Source organism: Netta rufina (assembly GCF_964035555.1).
Source record: "Netta rufina genome assembly, chromosome: 4".
NCBI lineage: Eukaryota > Metazoa > Chordata > Aves > Anseriformes > Anatidae > Netta > Netta rufina.
Window position 1 is genome coordinate 5,941,413 of NC_140127.1, and position 18,103 is coordinate 5,959,515.

General features: G+C 36.8%; 2 protein-coding genes across 5 annotated transcripts in view; one reads left to right on the forward strand and one right to left on the reverse strand.

Annotated features, from left to right (window-relative positions):
• Positions 1-1,854: 1,854 nt before the first annotated feature.
• On the forward strand, positions 1,855-4,939 carry GIMD1 (GIMAP family P-loop NTPase domain containing 1; the record flags this gene model as incomplete). Its single annotated transcript, XM_084285493.1, has 2 exons — positions 1,855-2,247; positions 4,667-4,939. 2 exons carry the CDS (start codon positions 1,855-1,857, stop codon positions 4,937-4,939), a joined length of 666 nt encoding a protein of 221 aa, XP_084141619.1.
• Positions 4,940-5,131: 192 nt separating this feature from the next.
• Positions 5,132-18,103, reverse strand: part of AIMP1 (aminoacyl tRNA synthetase complex interacting multifunctional protein 1) — a 34,132-nt gene continuing 21,160 nt past the window's right edge. For 3 of the 4 annotated variants that reach the window (XM_084286468.1, XM_084286470.1, XM_084286469.1), the window contains exons 5-7: positions 15,983-16,194; positions 12,967-13,135; positions 5,132-7,077 (exon numbers count right to left, since the gene is read on the reverse strand). In XM_084286468.1, coding sequence (XP_084142594.1) covers positions 6,911-7,077; positions 12,967-13,135; positions 15,983-16,194 — 548 coding nt within the window. In that variant the 3' untranslated portion in view covers positions 5,132-6,910. The remainder of the gene's footprint in view (positions 7,078-12,966; positions 13,136-15,982; positions 16,195-18,103) is intronic. The other variant, XM_084286467.1, reaches the window with a different exon arrangement.

The following is an 18,103-nucleotide window of genomic DNA, read 5'->3' on the forward strand; positions in this document are numbered from 1 at the left end:
CACTCACATTATACTGCTGGTAGAACTTCAGTAACTTGAAAAAATACCAACTTCATATAATCAATAAAGTGATTGCAAAATCCACCTTTGCATCTAACTTGCAAAAATTCAATGGACACTGTCAAGCGCAGACCAAATGTATCCAATTGAATGAGGATCTATCAGTAATAGATTAACCAGATTAATGTGTACGTAACAGTTTCAGCATGGTACGTTGCTGCTGTTAGTTTCAAAGTTCACCTATGAACGTCTTTTTACTCAGCATACATGGATTATGAGACAATGAAAGAAGAATTTCAGGGAATATAAGGTAAGCTACATACCATGACTTTAAACTAAGCATTTAAGTATAGACTGCATATATGGGAAAAAAAAAGAACAAAAATCTTTGGTTATGACTGGGGGGAAAAAAAGGAATGCATGAATTCACGTCCTCCATATCACACTGTTATGTTACGAAAAATGAATACAATACCCATCTAGATTGATGAATAACTGACGACGACCATTTCATAAGGTGTTTTTTTAAAGGGAATAGTTAGGTATTCTTAAGAAAAAAGGGAAGTGAATCATGGAAAATTTCACAAAAAGCTCACAAATAGCAAATTCTGTAAGATCATGTACAGTGTTTAGTGTTGTCTGTAACAAAAGTAATGTTAATGTAATAGATATTGCATGTTTGGCTTTGTACCGAAGTTATTTCAGAAGACTGATTTGGGCATGGATTTGATATAAAGGAGAATCCCTGAACTGCATATGCAAAAATCTAAAATTAAATGCAGACAATTCCACTGTAAAGTTACCCACAGTCTGAGTACATAAACACAGTACATTAAAAAATAAAAATAAAGAAATACAAAAACTTTAAATTCAGGTGTTACTGATAGCTTGAAATCAGCTGCTTACTTACCAATTGCTTTTCCACCTGAAACATCTCTGAACTTAACCAATATTCCTCTGAGACAATTAATGTGCATCAAACCCCTTTGGACACTGGATTACAGAAAAGAAGAAAATGAGATGGCTTATTTATGAAGAGTAATACTAACTGGAAACAATACTTACTTATCTCCCCTCTCTATCCACTAGCTTACACTTTTCTTTCTCGCTGTGCTGTGAAAGACTGTATAGATTTCCGAAGTTTCAGTTTGACCTGGAGTTAGAATCTGCAGCGTTACCTATTTCAGCCCTTCTTTCTTCACTAAGACATCCTTCCTGTATTTGTTTCCCTGCATCAGAAAGCTCTTTTGAATTACTGTCTCTTACTGCTTTAGTATCAGTCTCCAGTGTGGGAAAAGTGCTCCTTTAAAAGCTTCTTCTTCCATACCACCCTTTTTTCCCCTCTTAAAAGCATGTGAAGATTTACTTCTTGAAACAGTCACCTACTATCAGCAGCACACATTTGTCAATTCTTTCTCCCCTAATTTTCCTTCTTTTCATAAAACACTCTCTCACAATGCTGTTTTCCATGGTTGTTTCTCAGCTCCTGCTCTCCTTGTTTGTTGCCTCTCCTTAAATTTATCTGCTTTATTTCTTCCTAAAGCTCCTCAGATCTGACTCTTTCCCAGCTCCTCATTCTCCACCAGTGTAGGAGGGCAGCCCACCAAGCTACCAGGGAGTCTCGCTCTTCCCAAGCAGCAAACTGGAGGACAAAGACGTGTCCTTGGATCAGAGGTATGCGTGCGGTGTATTGAATGTCTAGCAATAGTAAACAGATATTTCAGGCAGGGAAGGACACTCAAAAGACACCAAGTTTTGCCATTTTTGCTGGAGTGTTTTTAAAGTTGTCATCTCAAACAGCTCACGTTATTTGTTCTTCACTTAATGACAGGTTTGTGGCTAAAAGCATAGACAATGGCAGGCAGCAACGAGATGACAATCAACCTTGTCGTCCTTGGAAGGACTCAGACTGGCAAAAGCGCTGCTGGGAACAGCCTGCTAGGCAGTGATGACTTCGAAAGCCGGCTCTCCCCCAGCTCCGTGACTACGTGCTGCAGCCTGGGCCGCAGCTGCCACATTTCGGGGATCACACGGCGCGATGGCTGCGAGCTCGCCCTCCGTGTGCGGGTGCTGGACACTCCAGGCTTCCCCCACAGCAGCCTGAGCAAGGAGCGGGTGAGAGAGGCGGTGCGATCAGCCCTGGCTCGGCACTTCAGGGAGGAAGGCCTGCATCTAGCCCTTCTGGTCCTGCGGGCTGACCTGCCTCTGTGTCCCGATGAGAACGAACACACCATTCAGTTCATCCAGGTAACAAATAAGTAAATAGGAAGAAGCCTCTGCCCACAATGGGGGCTCTTTGTCTGTGGCTGAAAATAGCTATGGAGGAGTTCACTGCAGAAGCAAGTTTAGAGAAGTGCAGCTGAAAATGGGAACATTTCCCTATCCACTATTTGAAATATACACCATGCCCAACTCCAAAACTGTAAACCAGAGCTACACTTACCACACTAAACTGAGAAGAGAGCTAACAACTGCTGTCTGCTGTACTTGGACTCAGCACAACAGGATTTAGGAATTAAATTTACCCATCAAAGCAAACTTCTCTCTCAGAAATGAGTTAAAGGTTTACTATGACAGATCTAGCTTGTTAAAGAGAAACATTATACGAAGCAAAGGTCTGGTTACCTTACTCTTCTGCGCTCTGTATAGGATACAACACAGCCCGAAGCAGAATATGACAGGTCCAAAATCATGCAGGAAATCTGACTGACCTAGGGCAAGGATGCTCAGCTCTGTCCTGCACTGTTATTACTGCTGTGTCTGTTCAAGAGAGAATAACTAGACAGTTCGCCTAAATTTACGCTAGGTAATGAAAATTTCTAGCGTAAAGGGCTTAAAGCAAGTATTTTGAATCTCTCCTCTGGGGGAAATTTTTTTTGGAAGTAGGTAAGAAAAGTGGGAGGGAGAGACACTGAAATGGAATGGCTTTCTTTTCTGTGGAAATGTTTTCATTACCATGCATATGAAAAGGAGACCAAAGGGATATTGCTCAGTTTGTCTATCTGATCAGATCAGAGAGGTTTGTTTATACGAGTTACAAAAAAACAAGGCTTTCAACCACTGTTAAAGTCTGTGTATTACACTTCACATCCATCTTACACACATTAACTTTCTAAAAATCTTTAAGACTGAAGGGACTTCCTTGTAATGAATCACCTGCAGTAATGACATTACCTAAAAAAATATATATACACACACCAGTTCAAGTTGTTCTCACTTTCCTCATGATTACTCTGTACTGCTAGGCTACTCCTCATTTTCCCAGTAGTTTGAGTTAGTTGTTAAGTTTTCACAGCACTTTTCCTCATTGCCAGATACATATATATTTGTTCTCAGCATTACCCTTTTTCTTTATTCAGTTCTCCCATTCCTCTATACTTCAAGATACTTAAGAGGACTCGATATTTTTCGCTAATATTTTTACCCTAAGCTAATGAAAAATCATCCTGAGATTGTTTTGGATCAAGTCCATGTGGGCATTAAAAGTTTAAGGGATGCCAGGATACCCTTCTCCTTTAATGAAGCTACAAAAACCCCCACTGGAGATGAAATAAAGCATGTTAAAAAAGTGAGAAAGCAACACTTAATTATGTTTTGTGATTGTAACTGACTCTCAGCTTATTGTAGTTATTAACCCCTTAAAATACTAGGTGCTATGATTTCATCAGCCACTAACAAATAGGGCAGGACAGCAGTCTGAGTGCTGGGAATACAAACAATTGTTATATTTCAGTATGTCATTGCATAATAAATTACCATAAGGACTACCTTTAGCATTCAGTTCTCGGAATAATCATCTGCATATTAAGGATGGTATATCAGTAATTCATACAGAAGACTTATTTAAATCTCTTTCGATTTCTATTTTAATAGTCTAATGAATTAGGAAAGTGGTAGATATTGATTTCAGAATTCATGTTAGCACCAATTCATCTGAGTACACAGAAAATCAAGGCACTACTCTCTCTCCCTAAAACCTATACCTCAATTCTTCCTAAGAGAACTTATACCAAAATACAGTAAACATCTAACTGCAAGAGTTTTTTTTAAAAAAAAAAAAAAAAAAAAAAAAAAAAGCATATTTTCTAAATTCCCTGCCGTCAGATGAACCACTGCAGTTAAAGACAAACTCCCCAGCCGTCATTTAAGTTGATGCATTTGATTTGTGTTTTTCCTGAATTGCTGGGAACAGTTCAGTTTTAGGGGATAAAGCTGTTACTGAAATTAGCGTTATAGAAAAACGTGTTATTTATTTATTCTATGCAAGGTGATTTGTAAAAGCTTTTCCAAAGAGCTTCTATAAATAGAAATATAGATATGTAGAAACAATAAACTACTTGAATTTTACATGTTATGCTGATATGTGCTGTAGCTAACAACCATTTTCCTTATTTACACACACACATATATATATTAACTCTATTAACACCTGTAGCAGGAGAACAAAGAACCGCTAGCACTGCATGACCACTTATTTCCACTGTGTGGGGACGTCATTTTCTTCAAAGGTCAAAACCCCCTGAAATTTCAGCAACTCAAATAGCATGAATTGGATTACTGCCAGGAAAAGAACATACTCTGGTCTGTTAATACATAAGTATATGAGGTGGGATTGGGTAAAGTGAACAAGAAAAGATATCTACTTGAGATTTGTTTTTCATTACAGGAACTTCTGGGTCCCACATGGAAGGATTTCACTGCGGTTTTACTTACTCATGCAGACAAGGCCAAAGAAGCTGGATTCAGTGAGGAAGCGTATTTGCACAGTGTCTCAAGTACCCTGTTGTCCCTGTTGAGCTCAGTGCAGCATAAATATGTCTTTCTAGACAACCAGAAGAGCATAATTAAAGAGGAAAGAGCTATTGTCTTACGAAAGCTCTTGAATTTTATAAGACAGAATAAATATCAAGTGCTTCTATTTAAACACAATGAAGAATAAAATTAGCTTTCGGGTACTCGTGTCTATTTTCTGCAGTTGATAACATTTAATGGAAATAAAACAGTAGAAAAGCCAGCAATTGGAACATTCCACACCCAAAACCATTCTATACCAAATACCTTGGAACACACAGTTGGAAATATCTCTTTAGTATCTCAAACCACATGCCTTTCACAGAGTAGTACCTCATGCTACCAGATCCAGAATCCTAGCTTCAACCACACAATCAGACCAAAATAGTGCTAATTTGTTATATATGTAAATGTAACTAATAAACTAATAGTGCTAATACCTAACATGCACACAGTGAGGAGTAAGGTTTTATGCTACATTTGATTGTATATTGCAGATAAAACACAGAGCTGGAGAAAAAGAAAGCATATAATAATGCATGAGTTCAGGCTGTAAGGAATGAAGGAACATTTCTGCTCAGTTTTTGGAGCTTTCATAAGTTCCTCTGAAATCTGCTGTTTGTAAAAAGTTTTCCAGTATTAAAAATTAAGATTTATCTACTGTAAAGTTGTTTCCTTACCTTGATTCAAGAATAATTAAAACTGAGATTTTCAACTTCAAGAATATCGTTTAATAAGATATTATCAGATATGTAGTTTACAAAGCAGTTAAAATAGTTCCCACATGCCTAATGCTATTCAGCACATTTAAAATGTGCTAATTACTACCGCTGATTCCCAGATGCATAGAAAATGAGCACAGTTAACTGTATAGGCACATACAAAACGCATCCAAAAAGAAACCTGTTCATCTTTTCTTTTGTGCCTGCTCCTTTCAATTTTCTATCATCATCATTTTGTTTTCGTCTCCCAGATTATGGGATGAAGTTCAAAGCCTGTGAAATTCAGGTTGGGTAAGTTTCTTTTTATTTCAGTGGTTAGAAAAGTGCTGTTTGAGTAGTTAGGCTGTAGACGGTTAATTAAATAGTATATGCTCAAACATGTAATTACCTCTAAATAGTTGCTTAAAAGGTTTAATTGTGAATTGATCTAAAATGGTTACTTCAGTGTATTGCAAGGCAAGAATTAAAAGGAGTAAATTGAGGATTTTCCCATAGCCATTGTGACTGCTCTTAATGTATTATGGAGTAATTCAAATGGTGAAACCCAAAGAAGATAGCTATTACTATTAAAACCAAGACATATTCTGCATAAAATATTACTCAAAGATACATTAAAACAAGAAAAATACATTTTAAATGTGTTTCAGGTATTGGAAACCTTTTTTTTTTTTTTGGGGGGGGGGTATTTGACTAACATTGTTCGGCCATCTATTAGCTATTCAGCCTTTTGTAGTAATATCTGTCATTTGGCACTATCGAATTGGAAAAGATGAGGTAATATAGTAAAACAACGTATTTGATGTATGTCAATGTGTTTGTATTAGGGCGTAACAGGACATAGTTTTATATTCCCATTACAACTGCCCACAGACAGCTCAGATGACACATCCAAAACCAAAATTTGCAGTTTATAATATAACTGAAAAATTCTTGAGAGAAGTGAAACCTTTGAAAGACAACAAGAAGAACTAAACTAATTATGGTCTTCACTGACCAACTGCTCATGCTGTACCTTTCTAATTGACCACCTTGTGTTATCACACAAGGAACACGGCAGAAAGTTTTCCTTATTGAGATGTTCGTGCTTCATGGATCCTCTAAAACTTTCAGCCGTCTAGAAAAGATGCTTCCCAGCCTTCAGTTATACCATGTACGAGCTTTGGTAATTAAGTCTTGAACATTGTGTGGTTACTGACTGCTGAGAACACAACCTCAAGGACAGTAAATATGGAGAATGAGTGAATTGTTAAAGTATTACAGACAGAACATTCTGTATCTCTGGAAGAGGAATCAAACAAAAAACATATTAGCCATGCATTTCAGAGGGGTTATATATTGATGTTTTTATTGTGCTCTCGTTACTTTCCATTTCAACATCTGAACAGGCTAATAACCACTTATTTAATTCCGCTGTTTGCCATGGTCTCTGCCCTGCAAACACCTTTCCCTTTCACTTCAAATGGAACTCCTTTGTATGTAGCAACACACTGGTCATTGGTATGAAGATCAGGTTGGATTTGCTCCCACATCTTCTTCTTGGGATTAAGTTCCTTCTCGGGATCTCCTGTTTCAAAACAAAGAATAAAACTAATAGCACACAATACAGAAGACAGAGCAAGAGATCTATTTATGCACATGTGCATAAATATGCATTTGTGAAAGCTCACATGGTATCTGTGTAAAAACTTTTAAGGGAAAAAAATATTACCTGCGAGTCTCAAAATGGAAACTTTAATCTTAATTAGGGACTGTCTAGGAAATGTCTCCAGATCCTCTCTCAAAATGCTGGGCTTTCAGGGAAAAAAGCATCAGTAACAGACTACTACTATTGTCAAAAACGAAGAAATCTATTTAGATAGAAAATAGAAAACTATTGCTGGTTGTTAGTTTACAAACATTACCTAAAAGCAAAAGGATTTCTAAGAATTAAGTAGATGTGGACCACAGGATAACATAGAGCAACATACTACCCCCACGACGCAGCTTATGTATCTTAAGAATTGCTGAATTTTTATAAATTTATTTTGCCTTTACAGGTGAGAAATACTGAACATAGGCAAGAATAGTCTAAAACTAGGATACTGACATATAATTTTAGCCCCAATTTTCAACGATTTTCTGTTACTTTTTGTACCATTTAGGGATCAGCTCAGGTGCATAAAATAACAGTAGCATTAAGGGCCAACTTGTATCTCAGCAATTTTGGCCTCAGTCTCTGTAAATCACCTGTCTCCACGCGTATACCATGGTAAACTATTGATCCCCTACAGGGGGACAGCCTAACTACATTGGGAAATCTATTTTAAAATTTCTAATAACTACAAAAAAAAGGTTCTTTTAGTAATATTTTAAAGTCCAAACTCATTACTCAGAAAAGTGAAGTATTCCAGAGTCAAATATTTCTTCCTGTTTTTTAATAAATGGGCATAAAATCCAAAATATAGGAATGAAACAACTACAGTAAATAAGATCCCCCATGGTAAATATTTATACTGAAAAAAACTGCTGCCTGACAATATAATCTAGATTAAACAAGACAACCATTTTTCCAATCAAAGGTCAAGCAAATGTCATTTCTGAATTTTAATACAATACAGATCCTTTTACACAAAAACATGATTTCATTTTAAAAAGTTATTTAATCATAATGCTGTTGGATTCTCTTAACCTCTTGTGTGTAACACACAAGCAGGACAAAGGAAAACCCCAAGACTTGTTTCAAATATGATCAGAACACATTTAAATGGTGAAGGGGGTGGCATACTATCTATAACCTGTTGATGCTGTGCACGTATTTTTACTTGCTAAAAGCTAGGTGTGCAATATTTCCTTGCAAAGGAAAGCAAGATTCAAACAACAAATCCTGGCAAACAGATCTTCCCTCAGATCCTCTCAGGGGAGCAAGAAGTTCTTAAACGCAAAATGAAAAGTTCTCTATGTGAGCAGGATGTAAAGTACTCACATCTTCCACTACTCAATGTCCCCAAAAGCTCAGGAACAAAAAAAAACACAACCCTGTAGGTTTATAGCACAAGTTACATTTCTAGTAGTTGGATGAGTTATTACTGCTTGGTGTATTCCTGACTGACTGACCAGCGTGAATAAGTGAACTACTCTCATTCCAACCTGCCTTATTTTCTTCTTTAAATGTTTTCAGTAATTCAGTCTACTCACATTCTCAGTTCTTGCAATATGAAGTTATTTCAGCCTGTAGACAGGCCTAACTTCTATAGTTCTACATCTGCAGCTGTGCATGAGAAGCGTACCGGGCCAGACTTCTGTGTTAAGCAGGCTAGGGTTGCCAGAGCAGCATTCAGTAACGCAGTCAAGTTATTTCACAACTGCAGTGTACTTAATATTTAAAAGAAAAACAGCAGTACTATTAATAACCTAATCACTCGGAGCCAATTGTGCATTTTCAAAGAAACTGAAATCCTACTCAATGCTTAAGTTCACAGAGACAGACTTGGATTTAGACCAAGTGAATGCATACAAATTAATAAAATCATTAAACAGAACGTTAAATGATCCATTGTGCATGTCTTCCCCCCTCCTCAAACATAAAAAGCAAGTGATTTTTTTTTCCCCAGTAAGAACAAAACCTGACTTTTATTATAAAAAACACATTTTGGATGCTAATAAGTTTCTTTTCAATCCCATTTCAACTCTCTTGGGATCTGTGGTGAACTCAGATTAGCATAGGCACCAATTTTAAATACTACCAGAGTTTTAAGCTGTGTATTTTCCTAAGCTTTCCCCTCATCACATTTTTCCCTCAGAAAATATTCTTTAGAAGGACATTTAAAAATGAATTCAAACTTGTAGTGGTTTAACGAGCTTCCCAGTCTACATAAAAAGAAACAAATAAGAGGTCCCAAATTTTGTTAAATATGTAATTTGGTCTAATAGTTTAAGTATTACAGAAGAAACTCTCATAATAGGCAAGAAACGTCTCCACTCTGTAACAACTCAGTAACTACGAAAAGACTTTATGAAAAGTTGATACCACAATGCCCACCATGGAATATAACTACGCAACTGAAGGAAAGCACCCATACACTAAAGCTTTGATTAAAGAAATCTGTTAAATACAGACCAACCACTGCACTGCAGTCTTAGCATTTTCTTGCTTTGAAGAGCTAGGTATTGACCAAAAGACCAAAATGACAAAAATTCTTAAACCAGACCTAGCATTAAATCAAATAATTTACATAATAGACTTGTGGTTCCTGTGGCATTTTCGCATTTTAGAATTTTGTCATGACATTAATTAGACTGCTACTAGAAAGAAGGTTTCTCAGTTAGCTGTGAAAACTTCAGTTAATTGCTGTCTCACAGCAATTACTGTGTGGGAGGGTATATTTACAGACATGTGAAGGAATAATTTTTCTATGGCTCACGAATCAGATCTTTCCCATGAAAGTTGGATATAAATTTGATAAAGTTCTTAATACAAAAAAAAAGCCCAATATATCTTGAAGATTAAAGTGTTAAAGTTCCCTTAAAATGCAACGACATTGAGTGAACAGGTGGTCCTCCAGACAAACGCATTCTTTAGCAAATCTTTCTTCGCCTAAAATACTGAAAATCATTCTAAGAAAACTCTCAAGCTCCTTCAGAAAAATGATCAACTAGTTTTAATGAGGTTGAAGCAAGATACTGTTTGTTTAGCTAAAACTCAACAAGGAAAATTAGCTTGTATCTGATGAATATTTTGTATGGCACTCCTACCACGTAGGAGTGCCTTCCCTGCTTGGTTAAGGGACATTATTAACAAGTTTCCAGTTCCTTTAAAAAAACTACAAACTGTCAAAATCCTAAAAATGCATCAGCTTTAATTTGTATCCCGTTGAGCTCTTGCATGTGAATTCATTCTTAAAGTTTGCCCTGCTCTATTACTATTAGATTACAAACGCACACAAGATCCCATCCATGTTGCATGCCACGATGTGCCAGTTACCTCATTACAAGTTGTGTCTGCTAAAGACCAGCAGTTGAGGACAAAAGCATTTTCTTTAAAAGACAGTGCTTTACATTTTTTCTCAGTGAGTTACTCTCTAGCTTTTCTTCATGTTTGCTATAGGAACTCTAGGAGATATATCACTTTACTGTTAAGCATGAGGTATGGTTTCAAAGTCCATGACTCCCTTCCAGCTCATACCTGCTAATGTTTGTGAGCAACTATTTATTAAATATTAGGAAACAGCTGCCATATTTCAGACTACAATTTGTAGCCTTGGATACATATGCTTTTCAGATAGGTTGTAAAAGCATTCATTTGGCACTTACCAAAGCTCTGTGTCTCTGGCTCCCTGTCAGAAGGAAATGGCTGTGAAGCGTACAAAACCTTATAACCACAGGCTACAGGTTATAACTTTAGAACTAAAGTACAACTTCTACACCACCTTTAGCATACTCTACGGCTTTTTAAGAATCAAAATGTCAACAGAATATCCGTATATCTTATACATCTGGCAATGATTGTAAAACAAATGTTCCTATAAATGTATTTTTCTCGGAAAAGCTTTTTGCAAGTCAAACAACAGAGTCAGTTTTATTATTTTGATAAAATCTACCTCATTAGTCCTGATGTGCAAGAATAGATATGCTGGATAACAGAACAGCACCACTAGCAGGTCTTACATGATTTTCAAATGCCAGCTATATGAAGTTACTCGAGACAAATTTAGAGTAAGGATATGTCTTAGACAAAGAAAAGAAAAGTCACCCTCCATCCCTCAAAACACACACACAAACTGCCTTTCCCATTATTTTGCAGGTCTTAGCTACTAATAGGGTTTACTCTGCAACTTGATGTTGTCTCTTGCATGCCCATTTCCACAACAACAGAGTAGTATGAGTGGATCCGTGCATTTAATAGAGGACACACACTTACCATTTGATCTAACTTTACTCACAGATATGTGATGAAAAATTAGAGGTCACGAATATTCCTTCAGCTTAGCCAGTACAATTGCTGAAGCCTTTCAGATTTCAGTATGCATTGCATACATATATATATATATTGCATACATGTGTATATATATATACACACAAGCAACATTTTCATCCTGAGAAGTGCGTAAAATGCACACATATATGTACATATGCACACATATGTATTTATGAAAGGTATTTATGTAGATGTGTGTAAGAAGCATAGGGCTTGCCAAGAAGCTTATAAATCAAAATACTACTCTGCATCTAGAAATTGTCAGACACAATCGTTTAAAAAGTTTGATACGATCTGTATAAAACTGAAAGTTATATGTTTGCCTTACATGTGAAAGACAACTTCTTAATAACAAATTCATTCTGAAAAGGATATAAACACTTCACTGATAAATGCACACACTCAAAATTCCCCCAAGATAGGAAATCCTGGGAGTTACAGACCACTTTTTCTTAGAATCATGTCACGTAGTGATCCTGAGCAGGCCTTGGCCTATGCTGCGCTTCATGAATTCCTTGGCCGCAGTATAAACTTGGCCAGATAATTTTAACAGAGGGGCCGGCAGGCAGCTCCTACTTGCTACCAGCAATTACATCTCCTGGATATCCTTGCCTTTATCAAAAAAACAAAAGCATAGCACCAAGTTGGCATGTGAACTTCCTTTGTTTGATAGTTGAAAAACTGAGTAGAGCTGTTTCTCGTATGAAAATCCTACAATAGCTCGAATGACCAAAAGGGGGAATCTTCTACACAGAGGGTTTGCTTGTGAATTAGAAACCTATTTTGATGATGTACTAACTTGGAGTTCCCACCATTTAAACAATGCAAAATTATTTCTACTATTTTTTGTGTGCTAAATACTGATTATGTATTTGAAGTGGAAAGGAATCTCCCTTTCTTTGGAGACCCAAGGAATCATTTCTCCCCCTCTTCAAACAAACAAACAAAAAATCCCCCCCCCCTCCCATTTTGAATATTATAGGTTCCTCTCATACATAGGCATCACCCTTCCTCCTGCACAAAAGCCTAGCTCAAGTTCTGACTTTTCCTAGGGAGAGGACCTGGAACCATCAACTTACTGCTTCATCACTTAAACTGAGACACTGGGCAAGATACTTGTTATTTCCATGCTTTATGTTTGCTAATTGCAACTTGCAAAGTGCGTTCATATTTACTCAAACATCTGCAATGCTGAAACACTTGAGAAACTAATATAAAATTGCTCGGTTTCTTAGAAGTACCATAAAACCTGCAGGAGTTAGTTATTTCTCTGTATTTTCCAACTTCTGGCAGGTGGCTAAATACTTTCAATCCTTTACTTACACAATCCTAGCACTGTAATAAAGGATTTTAACATAACTAATTTGGAAAATTTCAACCAAAAATGTAATGGGCTTTAAAATACTGTTTTATCTGCTTCAACACCGATGTCACCTTTGCAAAGGTCAGCTGTCTCCTAGTTCCTTCAAGTTCCTCATTTCCCAAATACCCAGTGCTTACCAGGAAAACCTTCAAAAGTGATTCTGTCCCCAGGTACTGCCCCAGGTGGGGGAGCCAGAATTTCCACTTTTTCTGGGGAGCTGGCACACATCACCATTGCTTGAGATACGACTCCTCTCATCTTCGCAGGCTTCAAGTTGCAGAGCAGTATTGCCATCCGATTCTGCATCTTGAGGGAGGAAAACAGAAGGATTTGAATACTTAATTGCCTAATGACTTAAATTATTTCATTTCACCCACACTTTATTCAATCAAAATCATCACTTCAATCCACTTTCAGTATAGTACGATAAAAGAATCTCCATTTAAAAAACACTCTACAGATTAGGCTAGCTCATAGATAAGAAATTCTTAGTGCCCTGGAAACATACAGGTGCTTTACACAGTTAGCTAGCTCACTTTAGTCTTAAATTCTATCTTACTTAACCCAAATGTTTTGAAATTTTTGAACTGCTGAAAACAGCTGTACATACCATACACTGCAATTTGTTAGAGCAAACAATTATAAAACCAGATTTCTTCTCTGTCCTTGAATGTTAGTAAAAACTATAACAGTAAATGAGAGAGAAAAAAATGATAGAGGGAATAGTCACACATTAGCCTAGAAAACAAAGCACACTTTCAAACTGAAAAGAAATTAAACCCAAAACATCCTTTGAGACAGAAAAATGCATGCCTTTAATCCCATACTCCTAATGCACACAACATATAACCATAAGTAATTCTAGATTTGACTTTGTGTGTTTTTTCCCAACATCCTGGTAGAATGAAGGAGAAAGCATGGGGGAAAAAGAAGCAAACAAACTAAAATAGGCCAAAGCTCCCTGATGCTTACTACACAGAAAACACAAGAGTTCATTCTGGAAGTACAAGTGTTAAATCACTCTTTAGGTAATCCTTGAAGTTACCTGTATAACTGATTGCTAAGTAACTATCCCTCTGTATCTCAAAATGAGATACTGTGACAGACAGGCTAATGAATAGGAATTAAAACTACTACATTGATTGCTTTAAAGACAGAGTAAGTTGCAATGACAATAGCAACAAAAAGCCCTCGCCAATTTCTTCTTCTCTTTTTGTGAAGTTTAAGATACTTGCCCTGCATCCTTAGTCCTTCACTTCTGATCATTGATGTGAGGCTCTTAGATCAAATGGGATTTAAGGAAGTGAAAATAAATAGGGAAAAAAAGAAACAGATACTTGAGAACTGTCTGAATTTCAAGAATGACTGCCTGAGACAGGCCTTGTTGCTAGGAGCACATGGAGATCCACTTCAAAAAGTCAAAACCAGTGGCAGAAATACTGCCAATTTCTGCAAATGTTTCACAATCTTCTCCAGTTGTCACCAGCTACTGCTGAAAGAGCTCAGTACTAGCACGGTCCACTTCACGTTCCTGTACCATATCCCTATTACTGATGACAGGTTCTAAATGTGATACCAGAAGGTGCAGCTTCCAACTGCCCTTGACCAAAAAAACACTGTACTGCACATAAATGCGAGAAATGTTCACGCCTAGAAGTGACTTACACTGTGTACTGAAACGTGAATGAAGATACATGTTTTGCTTCCCAACGTGACGTAAAATCAGATAATACAGCCTCAAATAATGCTGCATTACAATAGCAAACACAGCAATCATAAATGGCTGAATTTTTAGTAAATTATGTTTCTAGTACTTGCTATAATGTATATGTTTTTAATTAACTATATTGCAATAGTCACAAGCCAGGACTCCACAATGCTGTACACTGCAAAAACACAAAGTTGGAAGCTCATCCCAAAGAATTTACAGAGACCTGTTAACAGACACTTGCCAAAACTAAAACTAGATAGAAACTGTTCCTAATGAATGTGCAAGAATGACACCTAATTTTCTGTTAACGAGTATTCTGGATTATTTATTTCATACAGAAAGCAGGGTAAAGAGAAAGGACTGTTACTGTTGCTACATTCTGTACACTTCATGTTCCTAAGTTTATTTAGAAAAAATTTTAAGAGTTGTTTTTCCCGAAATGCTTTCCCAAGAGCAGGCTGCTAAAAACATTTAAATTTATTTAATTTTATTAATTTTATTAAATTTAAATAGATTTGAATTTGTGCCAACTGCAGATCCAGTAATTGGATACCACTGGGTGACCAGTGCAGAAGAGTTATCATATTCAGTCATTTTTTCCCATTCAGTAAATTTCTGTATCCTAAAAACCACAAACACAGCTTTAACTGCCTCCTGCGTTTGCAACCTCACCATGGGGAGGGGGCATGAATAGGGAATGAAAAGGCATTCAAAGGCATAGCTTTTCCACACTAACATCAATTCCTTCACAGCCAGCTTGCAGTTGCTCAATACAACATTTCTTTAATTGCCAAGCTTGCACTTGAATGTCGAAGGAGCCTTCATTCAATTCCTCCCTCCTATTAACCCTCTAGAAGAGGTGTGAAGGGAAAAAGAGATCTTAAAATCTCAGGTTATCAAACACAGAAGTAGACCAACTGAAAAAGAGATAGAGGCAGACCCTATCCCTGCCAAGGGAGTAAAAAACATGGTTTGTATTCCACAGTTGTTTAAGCCACTTGTTGAAAGGTATTTTTAAGTTAAATTTACCTTCCCTTTGCTTTCCTCTCTGCCAAAAATTTCAATGGGCTATAATGAGAGATGGAAAGCAAAGGTTTCAACAGTCTGGATGTTGGCAAAACCTTCATTACAGATTCTCCACTACATACAAGAAAACCTAAAGGCAGAGTCATATCTGCTTAATTTATAAGTATAGTGTGTACCAAAGGCATTACAGAGGAATCAGAATAAGATCCCAGGACAGAAGCACTGAAAGGAGAAAAGAACTAACTTGGGGGAGGAGTACTTTTCCTTTTTTTGACTAATGTTGTTAAGCCCTACTCGCACAATTTTATTATAATATTAAAACCTTATAGCAGAATGAAAACGTACCCTATAAAGAGGCAATGATCACAGGTTCCTTTAGGAAGGGATAGGTTCTCAGTAAATAATGTTTTTAATACCTGATCCAGAGGAACATGCTTCACTAAACCACTGACGACAGTCCTTGGGCTTGCTTCTCCAACATCCACCTTTTCAACGTACAGAGAGTCTGCATCCGGGTGCTTTTCAGCAGTGATGATGCAGCCAACACGAAGATCCAGACGAGAAACATCTACAGGCTTTGAATCGCTACTTCCAGCAGCAGGCTGCTGTTTCTTTTCCTTCTTTTCACCTGTTGAAGGAAGTTCGGTTCAAGAAACAAAAATTAGTATAAAATCATATATGCAACTATTTGCAAGGGAAAAGTGAGCTACAATCTCAGAATCAAGTATAAATCCAGTACAAAATGCAAATGACAAGTAAGGAGTTTGCACTTCTATTGCTTGTTTCCAGAAAGGAACCATCTTACACCTTCCGATTTAATTCGCTACTACACATGATTTTCACTGTAGGACAGAAGTGTTTTCTTGCTTGTAAAATGAAGTCATCCTGACCTTAAATATAGCTAAGATGTAAGTGACAAACATGCTCTGCCAAAGGCCATGTTGATAAGCCTAATAGTACTGCTTTAATAATTAGCAATTAACAAAAAGTCTTGCCTTGGTGTTTCACCAACAAATGAAAACTAGACAATAAGCCATCAGGTTAGGAGCGCTTCACAACAGCTCCTGACTGCAGGCACTGCTAAATAACTGCAACTGCAGCATTACAGCTGCAAAGCAACCCAGCAACCCTTCAAGATGACCTCAGCTAACATTATTTACTCCCCAGATAAACCAGTGTGTGAGTACGCTCATAGCTTATGAAATTCCATTGATGAGTAATAAGTCCTTATCCAATCGTAACACAAGGGTTTGTTATCACCTATATATACACTGTATACAATAAAACAGGAGTTAAGCAATATTCCCCATACATCGCTTCCTATTTAGACATTTCCTTGAGACAAGCAAGCTACATTCACTTTGGATGTAAGGCTGTTCTGTTTGAAAGACATTCATGATTTGCTTAATGAACAATAATCCGTAGGGGATAAAGAAACACGTAAAAAGTGTTTACTTAAAATCAGTATATTCTTTCATCCAGCCAAATTTATGTATTACCACAAACCAAATTCCCTTCATCAACGTGAACTGAACTCCCTTTTCTAGGGAACAAAAAGCAAACGTGGACACAGTAGCCTATGTGATTCATGATCATTGCTCCAGTATAAAGATAAAATTCATTCATATGTTCAAAGATAGAAAAGCAGCTTTTTTAAATAAAAAAAAAAAACTTAACTCTTCAAAAATATTTCAGTTCATATATGATGAATTAAAAGTACTAATGACTGAGCTTTATTAATTTAAGTGCAATTATTGTGTATCCCTATGTTAAAGTGAAACTGAAAAAAATGTCATCAAAATAGTTGACATTTAATGCATGAAATCATTTTTTAAAGAGTCATTATCTTCATCCTTTATGTCATTTCTAATAATTCTCCACTTAATAGCATTCCTCTGCAATAGTCAGGAGCCAAACAATTACATGCTAGTTCCCTATTTCTCTTTAGGGAAAATGGAACCTGTCACCGAATAAAAAAAGAGAACACAGGGAAACATCTGTACCCAGCACACACATAGATGTGCACAACAAACCCACTCCAATGCTGTGGCTAAGGAGAGAGCTGTTCTCTGGCCAGTGACAGAGTCAGCCCAGAATCAATCCAGAGAAGCATCACAGATGAAGGTTGTAAGAAGTGCACTGAAGAACACGGAAATTACCAGAGAGGAAACAAGTGAGGCAGGTGACAGAAAACAGAAGGGGTTGGGATATTCTGTAATTTTGTCATTTTCCAAGACTAAAAAACAAATTTTACGTGTTAGCTACTTTGCTAGTTAATTACCATGTTTACAATAAGATGTTGAACTCCACAGAATTATCCTGTTCAGGGCTTCTATTTAACATTTATGCTATACTTCAACTTTTTCCAAATTCAGTATTGGAAAGAGAGAAGTCAAATAGATTGCTTTCTAAATGTAAGCTGTTTACACAGCATAAGGGGAAATTCAATACAGGAAAGATTTCTTTTTCTTTACCAAGCCAATACTTGTTCTGTAGCCAGTGATTAGTAGCAAAGAACAGTTAATTGCCTGATTAAC